The sequence below is a fragment of the Galleria mellonella genome, unplaced genomic scaffold (assembly GCF_026898425.1).
Source record: "Galleria mellonella isolate WM207_F2 unplaced genomic scaffold, CSIRO_AGI_GalMel_v1 utg103, whole genome shotgun sequence".
NCBI classification, from domain to species: domain Eukaryota; kingdom Metazoa; phylum Arthropoda; class Insecta; order Lepidoptera; family Pyralidae; genus Galleria; species Galleria mellonella.
In genome coordinates this window covers 2052576-2077048 of record NW_026441966.1, presented here as the reverse complement: position 1 = coordinate 2077048, position 24473 = coordinate 2052576, and the positions used below count along the sequence as shown (strand labels likewise).

The following is a 24473-nucleotide window of genomic DNA, read 5'->3' as shown; positions in this document are numbered from 1 at the left end:
ACGTAACTTGTTACCTATGCTTACAAGTCTTACAGATTGATGTATGCTCTATTACCACTTTGAAGTCTGTAAAATGGAACATTATAAAAATCTTATCGATTTGTCTATGATTATCTGGCTCCGGCCGCGGTTGACGTTTCTTGATTTTTCTTCTGATTTTTCTCAATTCTGTAGTTTTCGGAACCGTTCTATTTTAAGACGAATGACTGCTAAGAATTTTTGAGTATTTTGTGTTAATAACATATTACTCATTGTTTTGCTGCCAAGTCCAAGGCTTTGTAATGATAGTGCTATGAATAGTGCGGTTGTTCGCTAGGTAGGGAGGTAATAAAGACAGTTTACTAATATGCAATGGAAACACAAGGGTTGGAAAGGGCGATGGCTATGGGTAATGCTAGCGGTGGCGTTGTGCCCCGTGCTCATCGCCCAGAAGATAGGTGACCCATACAAAATTTTAGGTATACACCGCAAGGCCTCCTTGCCCGAAATAAGAAAAGCTTATAAACAGCTAGCTAAAGAGTGGTAAGTTTAAACTTATAATTTAAACTTAATTGTTGCTCTAATGTTTTATATATATTTTTTTGTGAAAATATAAATTATTTTAAATTTTTTATAATTAGTAAGACAGAATAATATCTATTTGGTGCATACCTAATAATTCTTATTTTACTTTATACTGATTTTATAAAATAACAAATGATCAACTACTGAACTACCAACTATGACGTCTATATTACTGAAATTTAATTAAAGAGATCTCTTAAAAGTTTCAATGGATCATATTTTATTTATTTATACTATATTATATACAAAAATTACATAGTTATAGTTTATATTAAATGAAGATGTACAACAGACAAGCTTAACTCTGTAAGAGCACTCTTCCAGCAAATCTTGAGTGGAAAAGAGCATTAATTACTATTAATTAATTGTATTTATTTTTTATATTTATTAAAAACAAGAGAAAAATATGTATATAAAATAATTGTAGTTCATATTATCAGTACCTATAAAAATAATAATTTATTGCAGTTATTTTTTATTTTATTAACTAAGATTAACCAAATGCTTGGCATATTAAGAAATTAAATTATGCCAACTATATGTTTAATAGGCATCCAGATAAAAATGAAAATCCAAATGCAGAATCTCGATTTGTGGAGATAAAACAGGCGTATGAGTTACTGTCAGATACAGAGCGCCGACAGGCCTATGACCTGTATGGTATTACCAATGAAGATGAACACCTCTATAAACAGAGACATGACTACAGCCAGTATGCACGGTTCAGGTTTGTTCATAATAATTGATTAATAAATATTTTACTAGGCATTTTTTTTTATTTTGTTTAATTGCATTACTTGAAATAATTCTAATCAAATAACCAAAGATATGGACTTCCTCAAGATAATACTTAATCTTTTTGAATATTTGTTTGAATTGGTATATTTAAGAGTACTTTTCACTGTGTGGGGAGAGAGGTATTAAAAAGGCATATATGTACTCACAGACATGTTTTTGAACATGGCTGAAAAGTCTGTTCGCATCCTGGCATAGACACCAAAAAATTCCAGAGTGGGCATAGTGTGGCCTCCATCTTAAATATACACATGTTTATTTTTTACCATGTTTATAGAGACAACTAAAAGTAATTAAAGTAAGTAACTAAAGTAAATCTGAACAGCATTTTAATAACATGTCTTAAAAAATATACATCCTAATTATGAAGATAACAATATGTTATATAATTTTAAAATACCAAATAATTATTGACTTAATATTTTATTATGCTACATTCCTTGTTACATAAAAATATTCCATTAATCAGTGCCATAAATAAATACATTTTTGATTTTAGTACAATAACACTTATTACTAATGTACTAATTTATATTTATTTATTTTATTCTTTATTGCACAATAAAACTTTGTACAAATGGTGAGCCAAATGCCATATGGCATTCTCTACCAGCTAACCATTGGGTAAAAATAGAAAGCGTATGAAGGGCAGATGTGGTGAAAAATATGTGTTAATTATAGTAACACATTAAATACACAATTTAAATATAATATACACATAAGAATACATATAATACATAAACATTACTTTTAATATATATGGATAAACTAATACATATGAAATTTATACACATATATACATATCTAAATATTTGATTTGTATTACAGCAATGACCCATTTGAAGAATTCTTTGGCACACATTTCCGGACCCAAGATCAAGATATCACATTGTTCCACAAACTATCTGTTACTGCACGGTAAGTGTTAACAAGGCATTACAATAGTACAGTCATTTCAATTGACACATACTGGCTGACCCAACCAACCTGGGAAGAAAAGGATTGTTAGCAATGGAGTTGTGTCAGCCCTATTGCTAGCAAAATGCCCTATTAGGTCAACCTCCACATGGTTCCCCCTGGAAACCATTGTGAACAATTCTTGTTGAATTCGTCACAATGGGCTAACTGACCTACGTCATCCTCAACGAACATCCTTCATTGGTGCCCGCCGGTGTATACCGATAGTGCGGGTGGGGTTACTATTCCATTATCACCCACTAAAAAAAAAGACCCAACCAACCTCATTTTGCTCCCTATCGATACCATAACATTCTATTTTTTTTTATAAGAATAATAACTTACCTATTTCTTAATTTGAAGTATTTGCTTCAAATACAGAGATAGGATATAATTAAGTTAAAAAAAACCGGGTTTAAACCCGGTGCTTTATTAAAATTAAACACCCATAAATTCCCATAATCACCCAAAAAAATAGGTTTTTACGTATTTTTTTGAAAATATGTAAGTAATACCAATAAATTATTTTTATAAATTGTATTGATCAATTCTACAATATTAAATAAAACGTTAACTAATAATATTTCAGGAAATTTAAAAAATCTATATATAATAAAATGAAAGTAATTAATTTTCAGTGTTTTCATGTTGCAGTTGATCAACATGTTGGCCTTTTGCTTCCCGTAGATACTTTAAAATTTCTTCATAACACCTCGTTCGCACACATGGCCGTATATATTTAAATTCTTGAGCCACTAACAGTCCGAAATACTCATTTCTTTTATCCTCTTCTCCATAAATTAAGCATTTAGAACAGTTTGTTTCTTCTTTCAGTAAATTTTCTTTTACTTTATCCTCGTTTCTTTTCTTTGTTGCGACGACGCTGGGTAAATCATCTGGACACTGGGTCTCACTATCGCCAAATATATTTGGAGATCGGCCAATACGGCATAGACATTTTTTTCTTTCTACAATTTTAAATTAAATTTATTAGAATAAATGCTTTGAACACACGCGATCTAAGTACCTTTTTGTGTTTATTATACCTTACCTACCTAGGTATAAAAAGAGTACTTACGTAGATTTTCTTTTATTAACTGTTTTATACGAAGATCTTGATCTCTCAAATTAGCATCCATTTTACTTCCAGTGATTATCAACTAAATTAATAATCCACAAAGTATTAAATAACGTTTTTATGAAATATTTAGCACAAAAACAATACCCTTTAAATATCGATCGTCAGTAACTGTGGCTGACTTACCTATATTCTAGCAAGCAGGACTGCCAGATGTGAAGGGGAAATACAAATTTTGCATGTGACTGATGATGTGAGCATGTTCGTTTCATAATAAAAATGTTGCCAGGTAACCAAAAAGTCGTATGTTTTTGTGCGAATTACGATCATAATCTTTACGATCGTACATTAAAAAATAGACAAATAATAGTATGAGTACGATTTAAATCGTATATCTGTCAACCCTGCTAGCAAGACAGCGACAAAATCACGTTGCATAACAATGTAGCATATCTTATGAAATATACGGAAGAGATACACTTACAAAAAACAGAAATGTTGTTCTTTGTGGAAGTCATTGATGAAATTCTATGTATTTTAGCCCGCAAACTTTCTTCAAACAAAAACAGCGCCATCTAGTATCGAGTTCTGTAATTATCTCTTTGTTTATGGATTTGAAGTAAGACCGCCACGCATGCAATACATTATGACTGGGGATTCCCTATTCGTCGACGCTGAATATGAGGCGACGACAATCACTGTCAAACGTGTTCACTATTCCTCTGACTCTGGTAACGTGACTTCCTGGTAACGTGTTAGGTAGGAAAAGCAGTAAAAAAGTGCATATTAAAGATTTGAAATAATATTTATACTTAACAAGAAATAATTAAAGGTAAGTGGATTTTTGAATGATACAATTATATCATGATCACTTAACAATTTTAACTTAAAATTAGATGTATTATTACAAGCTTTTATTTAGCTTGCGTTATGTAAATAAAAGTATGTAGGTATGTTCGTATGTTGATGCAATTATCCTCAATCCTCAACCGACTGGGATAAAATTTTCCATACACGTTTATTTTGGATGATAGTGCATAGTTAGCTGAGAGTCGTCATTGGATAATAATGGTGGATAGCCTAAGATGTGTACTAGATATTTATTTTTAACATAATATGCGTAAGTACCTAATCGAATTAAAGAAGTTGCTGAGAAAAATACAGAACAATACGATAATAAACTAGCGTCTGCGTTTAATCCTCCGAGGAGATGTAATTTTACAAAGGTTTTTTGTATTTATTTTATTATTTTTTTAATAAATTTATTGTAAATAACAAGAAATAATCATTGTAAAAAAATAGGCACTCTATTGTTGAATTTTCGTCAGACCAACTAATCATCGTTCATTTTTTTAGGTTCAATGGGAGACCTAAAGATTTACGCATATGGGAGCACTACCGTACTTTACCAAACAAGTCTGTTTCTTGCAAGCTTTGTAATAAGGTCTACAAATTCAGTAATGCTGCCAAAATGCTTCAACATCTTATCACTTGTCCAAAATCTCCAGAAACATTAAAAGACTCTATGAAACTTATAAAAGATAGCTCGTCCAAAACCAAAATGTCTGGACTGTCAGAGATAGAGACAAATGATTCTTTTATAAGCCCCTCGTCGTCTGCTAACACTACAATAAATGCTGAGTTTCAAGACACCGATGATCATATAAAAACAGAATTAGCGAGAGCTATATTTGTAACAGGGACGCCATTATCGATGGTGCAACATCCTTTATGGATACAATTTTTCGAAAAATTGCAACCAAAATTTAAAATACCTTCACGTAAAGCTTTAGCGACAAAATACTTAGATAAAATATATAGAGAAATGCGTTTTGAGTTAAATGAGGAACTAAATGCTTGTAGTTACTTACACCTTCAGTGCGATGGCTGGTCTAATTTAAGAAATGAAGGAATAATAAACTTTCTTATATCAAACCTCAACCTGCATACGTTAAAAGTTTGAATACAGAAAGTAATCCTCACACTAGTGAATACCTTAGCCAAGAAGTTGAAAAAGTAATGAAAGTGTATGGAGCAAATAAGTTTCTTGTACTTATTGGCGATAACGCTAGAAATATACAAAAGGCATTCGAATTAACAAAACTCAAATATCCACATGTTGTTCCTCTCGGTTGCTGTGCACATATCCTTAACTTGTTGTGCCAAGATATTGTAAAGATACAAGAAGTAACTGTGTTTATTATGCAAGCCATAAATATAATAAAAACTGTTATAAGGAGTCAACGATTAAGTTCCTTGTTGATAAAATCAAGGCAGGGTGAAGATTCTACACAAACACTAAAATTGCCTTGTGCTACAAGATGGGGAAGTCATGTTACTTCGTTAAAAAGTTTGAAAGCAAATAAGATAGCTTTGCAAATATTAACAGTTAGAGAAGATGTGGTAATTTCAAGAGATATTAAAGATTTAATTCTAAGTGATGATTTCTGGACAAGACAAATGTATAAGTATTTTGGAACCAGTCACTGAAAGCATATTTTACTTAGAGAGCGACCAGAATCGTTTGCATCGCACATACATTACATTTAGAGATGTACAAGCTAAGATACGTTTTGCATTAAATGAGATTTCGACATTGAAAGAAAGCAAACAGCAGATTCTAACATCAGTATCTTCAAGATGCAATATGGCAATGAGGCCAATACATTTTGCAGCATATATTCTAGACCCCAGGACTCTAGGAGTCGAACTTACTCAAGAGGAAGAAATTAAGGGTATGGAGTTTATCTACAATTTAAGCCAACACTTAAGTTTGTCAAATGTAATGGCAGATTTGGCGTGTTATAAAGCTAAAGAAAACTTTTGGGCCAGAGGATTTGTATGGAGCTCATTAGATAGCATTGAGCCCCTAATATGGTGGAAAGGTATTTGTGGTTCCACTGAGTTAAGCAAAGTAGCGATTCGTTTTCTATCAGCTCCCTGTACTTCGGCAGCCACTGAGCGTTCCTTTAGTATCCAAGGCTACATACATAATAACAAAAGAAATCGACTTACAACTGAAAGAACTGAAAAAATTTCATTCATTTGTTATAACTGGAATCTTAAACATAAAGCTGAATGCGAGGACATTCAGTTTAATGAAGAAAATACCTTCAGAAGCTTTCATTGAGCAAGTAAATGAACATAACAGTTTAGACGAAATAGAGCCTATCGAACCTATACAATTCATCGCTTGTTTAACTCTGAATCTGACAGTGATATATTTTACATTTTACTTTCATCTCTTTCTTAATAAACTCAAAATCAAATTAAAAGTTTTTTATTCTGTAGGCTGCATAATAATATTGCGATGTCCAGTATAGTGGACGTCTTGCGGCTGAGATGACGATGATGAAGTACAAAATCATAAACACTGAAAAATTTGGGTGTTTATGGGGTTTAAACCCAATAAACCCAAAACACCCGGTTTTTACCCACCAGACTTTAAACCCACCCAGGTGGATTGCCCATCTCTAGATATAATAAATGTTAAAAAAAAAAATTGCAAAATTTTATTAAAATTGGAAAATTTCAGAGATTACATGTATGTACATAGTGTCAGGGAATTTTATGTATTATGAATACTACTGTAGCTCATTTAAACTATAGTTTGTTTCATTAAAATGTGAACAAATGAATAATTGACCCAACCATAATAGATAAATAGTTAGATGTATAATTTATTTATATTACTTACAGCACACAAATTACAATAGACATTATTATTACATGCGTGATAAAAAGAAATAAAATATTATATTTTTTGTATATGTATTATATACAAAAAATATAATTAAAACAAAAATATATAAAAGAAGTGACATAACTTTTCATTTAGATAGTGTCCCATAGTAACACTAAATGGTCACAACTCAGTTTATTGCTTTGCCCTCAAAACAACAAAATACTGATATTCTATTGTAAATAAAAATTTTAAGATAGTATGCTGATCTCCAATAGCATAAATAAAAAAAATATTAATTTATAATGTTTTGTTACTAATTTTTTTAGATAGTCTATTTGTGATTTTTAACAAAACTTGGTTGCCTAAGTTCTATTGAAACAGTTAGATAGACAGATAGATCATTTATTTGCATTACATACTTACAGCACACAATTTAAAACATACATATACAAAAAAAGCGAGATAACATAAATGATAAAAAAAAATACATAAAGCTAAATACAATTTTCATTTGTGAGTGTGCCATAGCAATACAAAATGGCCACAACTCAGGTTATTGCAGTTACGTTTTTATAATGTAAATTGAATATCGTTTTATCATTTCTGCATAACTGTAGGCACTTCGAGAACAACATAATGGAGAAGAGCATCCACACACCGGCGATAGTGCTGTTCTACACGGACTGGTGCTTCGAGTGCGTGCGGTCAGCGGCGGCGTGGCGGCGGCTGGTGGCGGCGTTGCAGCCTCTCGGCGTTACCATGGCGACCGTGCACGCGGCGCACGAGGCGGCGCTCGCACGACGCGTGGGCGTGCACACCGTGCCCTGCCTCACGCTCGTACTCGACAAGCATGTTTACATCTACAAGGAGGGCTTGACGTCGCTGCCAAAGATTTTAGGTTAATTAGTTTATTATTATCATAATATGGGCCTTTAACTGTCCACTGCTGAACATAAGCCTCCCCTTGGAAGGTTTTGCCAGTAGTTGCCATACTTGGCAGGCGAATTAGCAACCACAGTTAGGCTTTAAGATGTTTTAAGAGGGATACTGCTGCCCATCCCTCACCCTCCTTAGTCGCCTCCTACAACACTCATGGGAAAGGAAGGAGTGGCCTATTCTATGCTGGAATAAAGATAATATTCTTGTTTTTTCAGCAGTGGACATTTAGGCTGATATGATGATTATTGTTTTTATTTTATTTCTGGTACAATCTTTATTATTGGTACAGAATTCGTGCGATGGAAGTTCCCTTACAAGCTGGTACGGAGTATAAACAATGACAATGTGGAGTCATTTGTGTCCGACTTCGAAGACAACAAGGTGAAGGCACTGATATTCGAGGACCGGCAGACCATACGTTTGCGATACCTCATCACTGCATTCCACTACAGAGATAGAGTTGCTTTTGGGTGAGTCTTTTTTGGATATTGAAAATTATATATACTTTTTGTTCATTATGATACATTGATGTTATGTGTGACACAGTGGGATGTTTTATAAATATGTTTGTCGCACATATCTGTATCTATAACACCTTTAGTGTTCTAATTTTCAGACTTTTTTTTATATACAACTTAGAATGGCAAACAAGCTGATGGTCCACCTGATGGAAAGTAGTAACCGTCCCCTATAGACATGAGTAGTACCATGGACATAACAGAGTATACTGTTCCATCCATGATACCCCCCATGCGTTACCATTCCTGAGGACTCAGGTGTTATTCCTCTGTACCCAGTAAATTCATGCTATATCCCACCCTTCAAACCAAAACACAGCCATGCAAACACAACTGCTTCCCGGTTGAAACACGAATGGGACAGAGGTACCCAAGCAATCGACTTTTGTACAAAGTCTCCCTCTGGTAGTCATAGTCACCAGGTCAAGCCTCAATAAAAATTAGAATAAAAAAAAACATGTTTTTACAGCATCTGTACAATTTATAAATGGCAATAAACTGCCAATGCAGCTATTTGTGCATATGTGGCATTTAAGTATGTCAAATAAATCAGTCTGTATAATTCTGCACTCATGTCAGGATGTTTTGACATATATAAAATTAAAACTACAAAGGGAGTAAACCCTGTAGATGTGATGTGATGTGCAAAGACTACTCAAAATCGCTTCAGTTGTAAAAAGTACAGAAAAATTAAGACAATTATATTTTATATTTAAGGTTTTGTTTCATAATAAAGCATCGACTGCAATTGTGGCAAAGCTAGTTATTTTCATTAAAAACTGAACTACTAAAAATTATATCTATACTTATAATAAATCTGTAGAGAGGTCAATTCTGTACATGAAATATATTTCCAAAATAACTATCAGGGGGTGATTAGTGATCGATACTGATACCAAAAATGCAATCAGTAAAATTTTTGTCCGTCTGTCTGTATGTTCGTTATAGAAACAAAAACTACTCGACGGATTTTAACGAAACTTGGTACAATTATTCTTCATACTCCTGGGCAGGTTATAGTATACATTTTAGCACGCTATGATAAATAGGAGCAGAGCAGTGAAGGGAAATGTTGGGAAAACGGGAGAAGTTACTCCATTTTTAAACTTCCGTCGCGTGTGCACTGTGCAGCCTTAATGGCCATTTTTTAAAATGTTCACCCGTGCGAAGCTGGGACGGGCTACTAGTTTTTTTTATTAAATTTCAATCAATCAATCAATTTGAAATCCATTCAGATAAAATAATAATTTCATGACAGAGTTCTGAGGTAATAAACATAAAAATATTGCAACCGAATAAGAAATCTCCGCATTTTTTAAGTCTATTTATTGAGAAATATATATTAATTGCGAACTTTCTTTTTGAAAACGGCTTAAAACAAGTTCCACCTTTCCAGTTTCGTGGACATGACGGCGCGCGACGCCCAGAACGTGACGTCGCGGTACAAGGTGCAGCGGCAGATGGATACTATGGTACTGCTGAAGGAGGACAGCGAGGAGCCCGCCGCCACCGTCAGCACCACCGAGATCCCCACGCAGACCCTACACCAGCTGATCGAGGCCAACCAGATGTTGACGCTGCCTAGACTCTCCTCGCAGGTTGCTTATTCTATTCATATCACAAAACTAAAGAGTTTTTTTATCATTTGTCCAGTACAGTGTCACTGTTGGTTTATTTAGCATCTTATGGGTAAATTTTTTAAAGCGTCCTCCAAACGAATTTAATGGTCAAGGTATGGACAGTAGCATCCCTTTTAAAACATTATCAAGCCTAACTAAAGGAGGAACTTATGTTCAGCAGTTGAGAGTTATGGCTGATATGATGATGATGATGTCTAATTAGCCAATAGGATATTATTTATGCTTATTCATTCGGTCTCGAACATAAGCGCGCATATTTTTGTCGATATCTGACAGTTCGTGTTAACTACTCACATTGGTTAGTGTTTATGAAGTTTATACATTGAATTTGCCGCTAGTGTTGGTCTTTACTAGCTTTTACCTGTGACTGTTTGCATGGCTGGGATATAAAGTAGCCTATATTTTTAATTTTTTATAATAACTATATCATCATAGTTGTATAATACTGATGGATCTATATATGTAATATTAGTCAGATCCGTCAGTATTCTACGACTATGACGATATACCAAAATTCATATAGATCGTTTAAGCTGTCAACGTGCTATAAGGTAACAAACAAACTAACTTTCATATTTATAATATTGTTGAGGGTATTCGTTAAATTATAATTATGTTATTTAAATTTGGAATAAGTGAGTGTTTGGTTGCGCGTGCGCGTGCGCGTGCGTGTGCGTGTGCGTGCAGAGCGTGCTGGAGGCGGTGTGCCCGGTGGAGTGGCGCGCGCCGCGGCGGCGGCTGTGCTGCGTGCTGGTGGCGCGCGCCGCGCCGCCGCCGGGCGCGGCCGCGCGCGCGCTGCGCCGCCTGGCGCGCGCCGCGCCCGACCGCCTGCACTACGCCTACGTCTATGCGCACGCGCAGCCCGCCTTCGTGCAGGCGCTCGCCAACGGCTCGGGTATACATCTCCCTCGTGTTCATTGCAACGCCCTGTTTCTGCCTATGTCAGTAGGAAACGAATGTAACATATATGTATTATGACCAAATTGTTCTGTGGAATTGTTCAGATTAATATCTACCGCTGACTATCACCACCATACAATCCACCATAAACAAGTTTCATTCCGACCATCTGAGTGAGTGACGATTCTCCACCATGTATTTTTCAAAGCAGTTTCATCTTCACACAACCACAGTTTAGAATCAATTTCCAGCAGTAGTATTTCCAAACCAATACTCTTAACCTCAAGAAAAGAGCATATTCTTTTTTAAAAGGCCAGCAGCACACTTGCAATGCTTCTAGTGTTGTAGGTCTTCATGGATGGTGGCAGTTATTCACAATGAGGTAATCTGCTTGCTCATTTGCCCCTGTGTTAAAAAAAAAAATATGACGAAATAAAAATGTGTGTTGAAGATTACAGTCGGAAGATATTTACAGAACTGACCCACAATCGTCACATTGCACAATTAAAAGACCTGAAAAAGATAAAGTAGATCTGAGATCCAAAATAACTAGCGAAATTTTGTGAATCAATACTGATGCAACTTGAAATAAATTTACGACTAAGTAGTAGATTACTTTGCTTTAGTTTATTAAACAAATTTAAATAAACATTACTATTTCTGATTTAGATTTCTTTTTCTAATAGAATGAAAGGATTCTCTACGAACATTTACTGTATTATCATCTTCCTACCCTTATCTCAATTATTATTTGGGGTCGGCGTAATATGGTTTTACCCATATTACTAAAGGATTTGGCTTATAGTTTTACGACCGGCCGCCTGGCTGACGTCAACCCTCTTTGGGAATGCATTTGTTGGTGGTTTCCGCCACCTACAGTTTGGAGGAAAGGATTGAGGAAAAAAGGAAGGGAATGTTGGAAATGCTTAAAGGAAATTAGTAAATGAGAGGAATAACGGACTTATATGGGAAAGGAAAGGGGCTGGACACTGCAGTTGCGGGAAAGACTAGGACACTGCAGCGACTCGGGAGGCCGTGGTCGCATACCCGTATGCCCTTATTCTAGACTCGTAAAGAATGTAAAGAAAGGCCGAAAATTCATTCTTATTCTAACTCCACCTTCAATATATTGCAGGCAGCGACATCTCGGAGATGGAGCACCGCATCGTGGTGATCTGGCGGCGGGAGGCCACGCGCGTGCAGTACGAGTGGCTCAACGAGACGTGGCCCACGTGCGGCCGCGCGCACTGCGACCAGCCCGGCGACCTGCTGCGCTACCAGCAGCAGCTCAACGAGACCAAGCTCGCGCTCGACCGCCTCCTGCGCAGGCTGCTCAAGACCAGCGAGGTTATGGCGTACGAGACATATGTGCAGGTCAGTTTATCTACGTAATTCATCGAAAATTCATCTATTTCCTAATTAATCAGAAGGCGACATCCTCACATGAAAATCTGTCTGAAATTTCAAAGTTGTATGACATACTAATTTGATGCTAATTCCGAAAGAAATGCTGTGAACAGCTAAGCTAAATCATCAAAGCATCAATTAATCTAATATTCAATTTTATTATCTACAGTGGATGGCGGATATATTAAGGTGATAATGAAATGGTCATCATTTATTCATATTTTTTATGAAGTATCCGGTTCGAAGGACTATTTATTTAACACGCAAGTAACAAGTAGCCCAAGTCAGCAGTGATAGTATTAGTGTTGTGATGTTATTAGTAATCAATTTAAAGGATTATTTATAGCGCGAGGTCGGAGTTTGATTGGTGTGGATGGTGTTTCCAGGAGCTGGTGGACGAGAGCGTGCGCGGGCCGGTGTGGGCGGCGCTGGGGCGCGCGGCCGAGTGGGCGGAGCGCGCGCTGGCCGCCCTGCGCACGCAGCACGCGCTGTCCGCGCTGTCCGCCGCCTCCGTGCTGGCCACCGTGGCGCTCGTGCTCGCCGCCGGCTACCTCATGGCGTACCTCATGTGAGTACCCACCCCACCCTCCACGCTCCACGCTCCACGCTCCACACTCGCCGCCCTGCGCACGCAGCACGCGCTGTCCGCGCTGTCCGCCGCCTCCGTGCTGGCCACCGTGGCGCTCGTGCTCGCCGCCGGCTACCTCATGGCGTACCTCATGTGAGTACCCACCCCACCCTCCACGCTCCACGCTCCACGCTCCACACTCGCCGCCCTGCGCACGCAGCACGCGCTGTCCGCGCTGTCCGCCGCCTCCGTGCTGGCCACCGTGGCGCTCGTGCTCGCCGCCGGCTACCTCATGGCGTACCTCATGTGAGTACCCACCCCACCCTCCACGCTCCACGCTCCACGCTCCACACTCGCCGCCCTGCGCACGCAGCACGCGCTGTCCGCGCTGTCCGCCGCCTCCGTGCTGGCCACCGTGGCGCTCGTGCTCGCCGCCGGCTACCTCATGGCGTACCTCATGTGAGTACCCACCCCACCCTCCACGCTCCACGCTCCACGCTCCACACTCGCCGCCCTGCGCACGCAGCACGCGCTGTCCGCGCTGTCCGCCGCCTCCGTGCTGGCCACCGTGGCGCTCGTGCTCGCCGCCGGCTACCTCATGGCGTACCTCATGTGAGTACCCACCCCACCCTCCACGCTCCACGCTCCACACTCGCCGCCCTGCGCACGCAGCACGCGCTGTCCGCGCTGTCCGCCGCCTCCGTGCTGGCCACCGTGGCGCTCGTGCTCGCCGCCGGCTACCTCATGGCGTACCTCATGTGAGTACCCACCCCACCCTCCACGCTCCACGCTCCACGCTCCACACTCGCCGCCCTGCGCACGCAGCACGCGCTGTCCGCGCTGTCCGCCGCCTCCGTGATTAAGGCCAAAATGGCGCTGACTTCGTGCTCGCCGCCGGCTAAGTCGAAAAAATTGCGTAATGACAAACAAGGCTCAATTCTTTATATTTAATATCATCGTAATTGAAACGTATATTTAAAAATAATACACCCCATATTAATGTTATTTAAGTGAAAATGTTAACAATATTTCATTCTTATTTATATTTAATTCCATCCACAGACGAGTGGAAGAAGAGTCTGTGCAGCGCCAAAAGGAGGAAAGGAAAAAACAGAATGGGAGCGCAAAGAAAAATAATAACGAGCCACAATCGGAGTTGCGGTTGCACGAACTGCGCGCTGAGAAATATAACGGACTTGTTAGGTATGTATAATAAAAATAGATATGTATACATTGTGTGGTCCCGGCATAGAATAGGCCACCCCTTCCTTTTCCGTGGGTGTCGTAAGAGGCGACTAAGAGAGAGCGAGAGTATGGACAGCAGCGTCCCTCTTAAAACATCTTTAAAAGCCTGTGATTTCCAATCCGCCTGTTAAGTGTGACAATTACTGGTAAAACTCCCTATATCCAAGCCAACACACAGATGCTGTTGTTGGTTTGCCCTTGCAGATTGGGTAGTTCCAAGCTTACTGGGTTTGCAGTTATAACGAATTTGTTCTTGATTCGAGTATGGTTTTAATTTTTTTTTATACAACTCCGAATGGCAAACAAGCTGACGGCCCACCTGATGGAAAGTGGTAACCGTCGCCTCTAGACATGAGCAGTACCATGGACATTACAGAGTATACTGTTTCGCCCATGATACCCCCCATGTATTGCCATTCCTGAGGACTCAGGTGTTATTCCTCTGTACCCAGTAAATTCACGCCATATCCTACCCTTCAAACCGAAACACAGCCATGCAAACACAACTGCTTCACGGTTGAAATTGACAGAGTTGAATGGGACAGAGGTATCCAAGCAATCGACTTTTGTACAAAGTCTCTCTCTGGTATTTAATATATAAGCAATGAAATATATGAAATTATAATATGTTCTGTATATATAAAAAGTAGAGGTGACGGTATATAATCCAGTAAAATAAGACGAATGACGTGAATGTAGCTGCTGATTGGTAGGTCGTCGCAATTTGCTTCACGGATCCTTGCACAGCCATAGATTATGCGGAGCACATCAGTGGACAGTTAACGGTGATAATAAAAAAATGTGTACTGTCCATATAAATTATATATATATATTTTTTAACTTATTCAAATAACTTTAACAATAAAAATGTAGTAATAACATCTATAGTGGGCAAGTCGGTCGGTAGAGCAATTTAAAAGGCATAATTAGATACACACATACACAAGAATAACGTTGAGGTACACTATTACAAGAACGAATTGTTTAAGTATTATTATATGCGTTGATAATATTATTATCAACGCAGTCGACTGGCGCGGCGCAAGACCATGTAATGCGCATACGATTTTTTTATAAGTGAAAATGGAATCCCCGCCTGCGCTAACGGGATACGCTGGCGGAGCACCAGTGAAGGGTGATAGATGAGAATGAAAACAAATCAGTTAGCCCATCATGATGAATTCATCAGGAATTAACCATGATAGTTTCCAGGGGGAACCGCGAGGAGGTCGACCTGATTGGGTATATTGCTAGCAATAAGATTCTCAGTCTCCAGTACTAACAATCCCTTTCCCCCCAACTGACCACGGTTAGGTCTATGACTGCGTCTTACTACACATTACAATTTAATATGTATGTACAATTTTGCTCGATAGGTTACTGAAACCCGGCTGTAGAACGATCGTGCTACTAGTCGATATGCAGAGCCGAGTTCAACTGCTCTCTAAATTTCACAAAATCGTATGGCCCTATCGCAAGTAAGTACTGTAGTTTACAATAGTATAAATACATACCTGAATCTGTTAAAAAAAAAACTGTTTTTGTTGATGATATTCCTGTTTTGTTAATACCTGTAAGATGCTAGTTTTAAGCTATGTGGATTGATCTGACCATACCCCATTCTGTTTAGTAAATGGAGATTATACAAGACTGGATATCACTTATATGTCCAAAAAGAAAATTAATTATGGAAAGAGCTCCCTGTCAAAATATTTCCAAGAGACTAGCATGGGGCTGCTTAAAAAAGGAGTAAAGAGGTTTCTTCAGGGTCGGCGACGAGCGCGTAACGTAGGTATAGGTTACGGTAACCGTTTACCGTCAAATTGGCTGTACGTTTGTTTGCCACTTCAGTGGTATAAAACAAAAATGATTGAATATTATAGATGGATGAGTCTGTCTCATGGATTACCATAATAAAAGAAGAAGTGGTAACTGTCATCTATAGACACGTATGTAGTGTGGTGAGCGTGATGAGCGTGGTGTGCGCAGGAACAAGACGCTGGTGTTCGCGTACCTGGTGGTGGAGCGCAACGTGGGCTGGTTCCAGCGCGTGCTGCAGCTGTCGCTGGGCGGCGGCGAGCTGCGGGTCAACGCCCGCAACGCCGTCGGCACCGTGCTCGCGCTCAATCCGCACCGCAAGTACTTCTGCATCTACCACGCCAAGCACCCCGAGTGCGCCAAGCCGCACAAGGTAACTGCGACTACACCATCGCACCCATGCCCCACACCCCACGCCCCACACCCCACAGTGGACTGGGTATATTGTAATCACTACACAAATAGACAACTAGAACAAACAAAGACACAAATTTTCAGACAACATTTTCCAGGCAACAAAGGTTGCCTGGAAGAGATCGCTCTTAGCGATAAGGTCGCCCATTGTTTTCTCATTCTGATTATTTCTTGTAATTATTTATATTTATAATAAGTTTACTATTGTAATCTTTTGGAGGAAACAATAAAGAGTATCTATCTATCTATATCTATCTAAAGTTTTTTTTTTATACAACTTAGAATGGCAAACAAGCTGACGGCCCACCTGATGGAAAGTGGTAACCGTCGCCTATAGACATGAGCAGTACCGTGGATATAACAGAGTATACTGTTTCGCCCATGATACCCCCCATGCGTTGCCATTCCTGAGGACTCGGGTGTTATTCCTCTGTACCCAGTAAATTCACGCCGTATCCCACCCTTCAAACCGAAACATAGCCATGCAAACACAACTGCTTCACGGTTGAAACACGAATGGGACAGAGGTACCCAAGCAATCGACTTTTGTACAAAGTCTCCCTCTGGTAAAATAATACGTCAAGATACGTTTTATGCGTAAGTATATAGAATACTAATAAAAAAACAAGTCGGCTAATTCGATAATTAGCTGGCAAAAAGTTGGCTCGTTTTTGAGGTTTCTTAGCTGTATCTATATAATCTAAAATTTAAGCAGGTTCGATTATTTAATTTAATTATTTATTTATTTATTCAATGACTTCGCTTTCCGCAGCGCATGTCGCGTATGACGCGGTCGCTGGGCGGCGCGGGCGCAGACCCCGAGGCGGGCGCCTTCATCGGCTTCCACACCGACCCCGACTCCTCCTCCGGCGACGACGCGCCCGACCCGCCCGTGCTGCTGCAAGGTAACCGCCGTTACTGCCACATACACACGCCACGCCCCTCCAAAATACCGACAATTTAAAATGTCCGAGTAAAAATGTTTGCAAGGTTTCCACCGAGGGATCTAAGACACGGGCAGCTCGCTGCCCAATTTCTCCCACAACTATGTTTAGTTTTATGTTATTGTTGCCAATTAAAGTGTAATATACCAGAGGGAGACTTTGTACAAAAGTCGATTGCTTGGGCACCTCTGTCCCATTCGTGTTTCAACCGTGAAGCAGTTGTATTTGCATAGTATAATTTTAATATATATAACATTATTCACAGAGAATCTGTTGGACGGATTGGAGAACTGGCTAGACCGACTGTTCGAAGGTAGTACGCATAGATACTACATCAACTACTGGCCCGACATGACGACCAAGTGAATCCGACATTAGAATTTTGGTTCTTCCGTGGCCTTAAGGTGAGAACATACAGGTTTACTTTCGAGTTTGCGTTTAGTTGGTTCCGTGTGGGTACGAATATTATGAACGTTCGATTATTTTACTGTTTGAGGGTAAACGCTAGTGCTTTGTAGCACGGACAATAGATGGCGCTGTTATTATAAAGAGGTTATGTTTTAATTGTAATAATATATTATTAAATATAATCAAATTGACTAATGAACGACCAAAATAGAATACAAATTATTTGATGTAAAAAGAAATTAAATTTTCTAAGTAGTTTTGAATTATAAGTCCCATAAATTCGTCACAAATAATTCGATCAATACGTTTGGATTTTTTTACTGTAAAGTACTAGTGTTTAGCCTTTAGCGATTATACTGCCCAGTCGTTCTAAGATTTTCGACCACAACTTTTGTGTGATAGCCTTAATAGTCTTCATTGAATGTTTATGTACAAGGGATATGTTAGGATAATTGTGACGCAATGAGAAACCACTGTATAGCTGTGGTGTTCTTAATTTAACTGAGAAATTTTGACGTATTCGTTATTTGAAAATTTAAAACGTAGTAATTTTAAATTCAGCCAGAATTAGAAGTTCGTCACGAGCATTAGGTCTCTATTATTCAATTCAAATAATCGAATGTTTTATTCGTAAGTATTTACGTCAAAATTGCCAGTATTATTTACATTGTATGCCAATGTTTTGTAGTTTTAATTTATGATTTTTTTTTCATATTGGATTCAGTATATTAATAGGTAAGGGAAAGCTGTGAATTTTCATTGTACGATTTTTTTTTCCACATAAATCTATTTCATGTGGAAACATACGCATACAGAAATGAAAAAATAGATTCAGTGTATTAAACATATACTCCCAAATAAATGTTATATCAACAATTTATTTTAAAAAGTGTAACAGCAGTCTCTTATTAGTTCTTCTTGGCATAGAAGAACTGTTTGGGGTCAAATTGAGACACATAATGACTAAAAACGTATGAAAATAAATGATATGTATCTTTAAAATCAGGTATTAAATCTAAGAATAAAGTACGCGTGGAGAAAAATCCTACAATCAAAATTCGCAGTGCATATTAATCCTTATTGGTCTGTTTACATAGATAAGATGGAAACACTTAGTCCAAATTATGAAAATAAATATACTAGTCATTAGATAATAAAGGTGAGCTCGTTTTTCACGTATCGATTTTGATGATTCTTTCCAATGATAGTGGGTGGGTGGATAATTTTAAATGGATGATAATAGAATGGTTACCCCGCCTGCGCTAACGGTATACGCTGGTGGGACACCAGTGAGGGGTGATAGGTGAGAAGCCCATCGCGATGGATACACCTGATGGATTCAGCATGATGATTTCCAGGGAGTACTGCGGGGAGGTAGACCTGATAGTGTATATTGCTGGCAATGGAACTGGTCTGCATTACTAATAACCCCCCCCCCCCCTGTGTTAGTCTCATTCTAATTTTGTCACAACAGAAATAACTGTTTTTTTTTTTTTATGGTACATTTATTACATAAATAAGGTCATTGGAGACTATCGCCATTGTTTACAAAAATGCCAAATATTTAATAAACCTATTTCAAGCTGTGTTCTGTCTGTTTCTTCTGAGTTAAATGTTCAATTAGAAAGACATCGACAAAATATCAGTAATAGTTTAAAACAGCTTTAGTTTTAACGAATAAAATGGTTAGTTATTAAAAAAAAAAAACGAGCTCGCTTCTACAAACTGGTTTTACCTCCATATTTATTATTAATTTTGATGTGTTACAAATGTATCATGTTAATTCTTAATCAATTATACAATTTGTAGAATATTGCATTGGTTAATGAATATTTACACGTGTAATGTATAAATTAGATATAAATTAACAATTTGTTACCACAGATATCACAATAATAGGTGTAATGATTATGTAAGGACAGTATTAAGTCACCGCACCTCATAGATGTAACGGACATGATCGTGTACTGTGACACACTATTAACGTATTCGCTGTTAGAAAAATCAGAATGCAAAGGCTACTCTTTACCCGTGGCTTAGTTCACGTGTCCGGATTATGTTTTTTTGTTTAATGGGTGATAATGGAATGGTATCCCCGCCTGCGCCATCGGTATACACCGGCGGAGCACCAGTGAAGGATGATAGGTGAGGATGGAGATCAGTTAGCCCATCGTGACGAATTCAATAAGAATTGTTCACGAAGATTTTCAGGGGGAACCACGTGGATGTCGACCTAATAGGCATATTGCTGGCAATGGGGCTGTCAAACTCCATTGCCAACAATTACCACTTTCCAGCAGGCGGGCCGTCAGTTTGTTTGCCATTCTAAGTTGTATAAAAAAAGTAGTTCCCACATTGACAGGCAGATTGGTAACCGCAGTTAGACTTTGGAGATGTTTTAAGAGGGACGCTGCTGCTCATCCCTCGCCTACCCTTAGTCGCCTTTTACAACACTCACAGGAAAGGAAAGAGTGACCTATTCCGGGACCACACGACTATCCAGCTCATTTACTCACTTATAAATATATTTTTATTGGAGAGTGTTTAAATAAAATTGATTTAAATATCTCTCAGTTGTTTAGTACCCATAATACAAGCTCTGCTTAATTCGAAACTAGATGGCGTTGCGTAATATTATTTGTATTTTACTGTAGCAATTATGTAAAACAAGTCTGTCACAGTACACTTCTGTCACTTTATCAAGTAATAGGATTTTTGAAATTTATCGCTTATCACTACGCCATCTTATACCGCATTTACACATTTGCGTGATAGCTGATCGCTTAAATATTGTACAGAAAATTCAAGATGTGTCTACGATGTCTTTACGCTGTCGCGTAAAGCATAACTGTTTCTATATTCAAATCAAAATTTTAAATACAGAATTTGCATTAGTATTTTTTTTTAATTAAGACACTATTATTGCGTTGTCTTGTCTCGCTCACACTACGTGTGGAGTAGCTGGTAGAAAGAAAGATAAACAATGTTGTATTCTATTTTATTCGCCTATACCTTTAGTTAGCGTCTGTGAAATTAATAGTTTACATTTTGTTTTGTCAATGCAATTTTCATTTGTTGATAAGTTTCTTAAATGGGATGAAGTTTTTTACATGTCACCTATAGACATGGCCATCACTGTGAATTCAGTGTGACCACCATAACACCTGAACAAGACACCGTGTCTTTTTAAGGTTTTATAAGGTTCATTACAGGTTGATCATATTTATGGATTGTACATCGATTCTTGCTTTTGCTTTTTTTTTTGTTTTGTTTACATTTTGGCTCTCTCGCCAGTGTGTGTATGCGGCCTTAGAGTTTAATAAGAAAGTAGCATATTTAGCGTTTGTCAGTGCCTCTAACAACTTTCAGAAACACGTCGATATCAAAATTACTTATAATCTAATTAGTGTATTCTAAATAATATTGTGTACTTTTATAATTAATTAATCAAATGCATGTGCCATGTTGCCATTATATAAAATTGTTTTACAATATTACACAAAGTGTCACATTGTCGATTCGGAAGCACCCTTCTTTATTTTAAAAACTAAAATTTCAATTTGATATTACGCGCTCGCGTACAGTAAGTTTATCAACTGTATCGTAAAAATGTGGGCTGGTCTTTCCCGTGACGTGTTTCCTTCATTCTATAACCTCGGATCTTTCAAACGTAGCGTGAAAAAGCACTTAGCTGGCATACTGCGGTCAACCGTTGAGAGTAAATATGTAATTATTTTATCTATTGATCGTATTCATGGAGCATATTGTCTCTGGTTCGCTCAAAATGGTTTTCATGTCATGCTATAATATAAAAAAAAATAGTAGAATTGCGTCAGAACTTTTTTTTTTAATTATCAACGGTCCATACACTATTTCTTGCTGAACTATCAAATTGAAACAATAATTTAAGAGATACGTTTTGAGAACGATGTCTCAGAATTGGTTTCAATGTCTAAATGTCCTTTTACACGTGATTAATGGTACTCAAATAATTTTTGCGCCTTTTCTATATATCAGAGACGTGGCAGCGTGCTTTGGCGCGAGCGTCGTGAATTTCCAACTAATTCTCCGGTGAGGGAGAACATCGATAAAAAAACAATATTATCCGAGAGATGGCGGTAATCTCGCCCCTTATTATGTTGGATACTAAATCATCGGTGAAATTATATGACCACGTGGTTTGTTTGAAAGATTCGAAAATTATTAACACACTATGTTTTAATTGTCGGATTCGAATCGTCTTAATTTTGATATTGATTGTTACATCAATTTGGACTATAAGTGTAGTCAGCTGTGTAAACGATAGCACACTTCGTCATTGTTTTTTATAACTTTTTTATACACCTAAATAAATTAAGCTTCACATAAAAAAATAGGTTCTATTTAGATTATATAGATAGAACACCTAGCCTCAAAAAACAGGTCATCTTTTTGTCAGCTAATTGACAAATTAGCTGATTCGTTTTTTTATCAGTATTCTATATATATTTACGCATAAAAAGTATCTTGACGTATTATTTAATAAATAAAATGAATGTTTACACACTAAAAAGATGTAGTATTTATAAGACAAAATAAATATAGAAGATATAAAGGAATCACTGATAACTATTTATCACATAAAATTGTATGAAAAAGTTGACCCGTTTTTCTCGAAGCATTGTTATGGGGACACTCTATTTATATAATCTAAGGTTGTATTAAAGAGTTGTATAAAAGACTGCATTAAATTCAGTATTAGATAAACACTCTTTATCAACTTGCACGTTACTGGCTACACTTATAGTGAGACACTTAATATCTGTTTCAATATATTTAACGAAAATGTGAACACACAAACAACGCAGTCACACTCGCGTTCGCGTCACAGTCGCTCATGGCTAAGGATCACGAATGGATCCCGAAACTAGTCGAGATTTTTCAGATCTAATTACACGTAAGTCAAACTGGTAGTAATTACATTAAAATATAATTTGTGCTTACGAAATTTTTAACAATAAATCGAATAACTGACCTATCCATAATCACAGCCTGCTGATGTCCAACAGTAATACAAATTAAAAATCTATTAATACATTAAAGGCGAGAATCGTACTACAATTTATCTCGACTGTAGCTTAAAGGCGGCATTCGTACTACGATTTATCTCGACTGTAGCTTAAAGGCAGGAGTCGTACTACAATTTATCTCGACTGTAGCTTAAAAGCGGAAGTCTCTACGATTTATCTCGACTGTAGCTTAAAGGCGGCAGTCATAGTACTACGATTTATCTCGACTGTAGCTTAAAGGCGGGAGTCGTACTACGATTTATCTCGACTGTAGCTTAAAGGCGGCAGTCATAGTACTACGATTTATCTCGACTGTAGCTTAACCGGTTAACTGTGATTGACGAGTACATGCGTCATGGAGAAGTGGCAAATTCGCCAGGTTACCTTTTTTTTTAACTAGGGTGAAAATCTTCCAAAGAGACCCATACCCCGGCGGACGACGAATGGGTACTGTGGGATTTTTACCCACTAAAAACACCCCGGTATTCCTCACGGCGCCTACCCGTCGGTGACACGTTACCTAGCATACATTAGTCTAGATCCCCCGCTGTTAATGTGTTAATTGTCTGCATGTTTTTCTATTTGTTATTGATTTTGTTTGAAGAGTTTCTGTGGTAATTTAAAAAAAAAAATACTTGTTTACATTTTCATTAAGTAATTTAGAAACAGGCATATATAATAGAAGTATAATTTTAAAGAATTAACACCAGTTTCCTAATACCAAATCTCACAATTTTACGTAGTGTAATTTTATATTAATAATATTATGGAATTTTAATAAGATTAAGACACGCAGCGAATTGGCTATATATATTATGTCTACTGTAAATAAAGTAAAAACATAAATCAATGGTAATTTTAACATGGGATGATGAAAAACAGCTGTTCTATGTCACATTTTCTATTGAGAGTTATCTCGAGTGTTTCGTACATAGGATTGTTTTTGCGTGTGTCGGTTTGGTTATGGCCATGGTATAATGAAACCATAACACAATTGTCGTTATGACGACCTTGACGATGTTCTTGACCATAGTACAATCTATGCTTATTATGGGGCTAAATCAGTGTTTCCTTTTTTGTGCCATGCCCCACTTGAACATTTTATAAAAATTTTTGCCCCCATACATAATTTTCCCCGACAGTTTACTTGATGACTAATCGCCCAGTTGATATTTTGGTAATGTTAAACGAAATTATACCTAATAATTATTTACAGCATTTTTTTTTTTTATTTACTTTATTTGTTAAATATGGCACCGATATCTACTCGTTGCATTTAAATGGCCCAGAGCAAGAGGGTTAAAATTGCTTCGAGTCCATTTCCTCCCCCCACCCCTTAACTATCAAATTGCCCCCTTGCGGGGCGTGGACCCCACGTTGGGAAACACCGGGCTAGATGGTACTGTGGAAAATTTCCAGTGGTATTTATTAATTTGTCATGAATCTATTTACAACTTACATATTAATTTTAGTGTTGCCTGATACGAAATTACTATTATTGCTGCTCGCGACACAGCAGTAACGTACTAAGCGTTTTAGAAGCCC

General features: G+C 37.7%; 2 protein-coding genes across 2 annotated transcripts; both read left to right on the top strand.

Moving 5' to 3' along the window:
• The first annotated feature begins 120 nt into the window (after nt 1–120).
• On the top strand, nt 121–24244 carry LOC113522458 (dnaJ homolog subfamily C member 16). The gene is made up of 14 exons (XM_052894692.1): nt 121–522; nt 1115–1291; nt 2188–2277; nt 7697–7977; nt 8308–8488; nt 9933–10134; nt 10864–11071; nt 12212–12450; nt 12870–13051; nt 14114–14254; nt 15673–15774; nt 16286–16487; nt 17301–17433; nt 17738–24244. Exons 1-14 carry the CDS (start codon nt 347–349, stop codon nt 17836–17838), a joined length of 2415 nt encoding a protein of 804 aa, XP_052750652.1. The 5' UTR covers nt 121–346; the 3' UTR covers nt 17839–24244.
• Nucleotides 4246–5836, top strand: LOC128200618 (uncharacterized). The gene has a single exon (XM_052894630.1). It carries the CDS (start codon nt 4866–4868, stop codon nt 5355–5357), a length of 492 nt encoding a protein of 163 aa, XP_052750590.1. The 5' UTR covers nt 4246–4865; the 3' UTR covers nt 5358–5836.
• Nucleotides 24245–24473: the final 229 nt, after the last annotated feature.

Coding starts and splice junctions, on each gene's coding strand:
- LOC113522458 (XM_052894692.1), top strand. CDS start 347: ATGCAATGGAAACACAAGGGTTGGAAAGGGCGATGGCTATGGGTAATG. Junction 7,978..8,307: donor GTCGCTGCCAAAGATTTTAG/GTTAATTAGTTT, acceptor TTATTGGTACAG/AATTCGTGCGATGGAAGTTC. Junction 8,489..9,932: donor AGAGATAGAGTTGCTTTTGG/GTGAGTCTTTTT, acceptor CCACCTTTCCAG/TTTCGTGGACATGACGGCGC.
- LOC128200618 (XM_052894630.1), top strand. CDS start 4,866: ATGCTTCAACATCTTATCACTTGTCCAAAATCTCCAGAAACATTAAAA.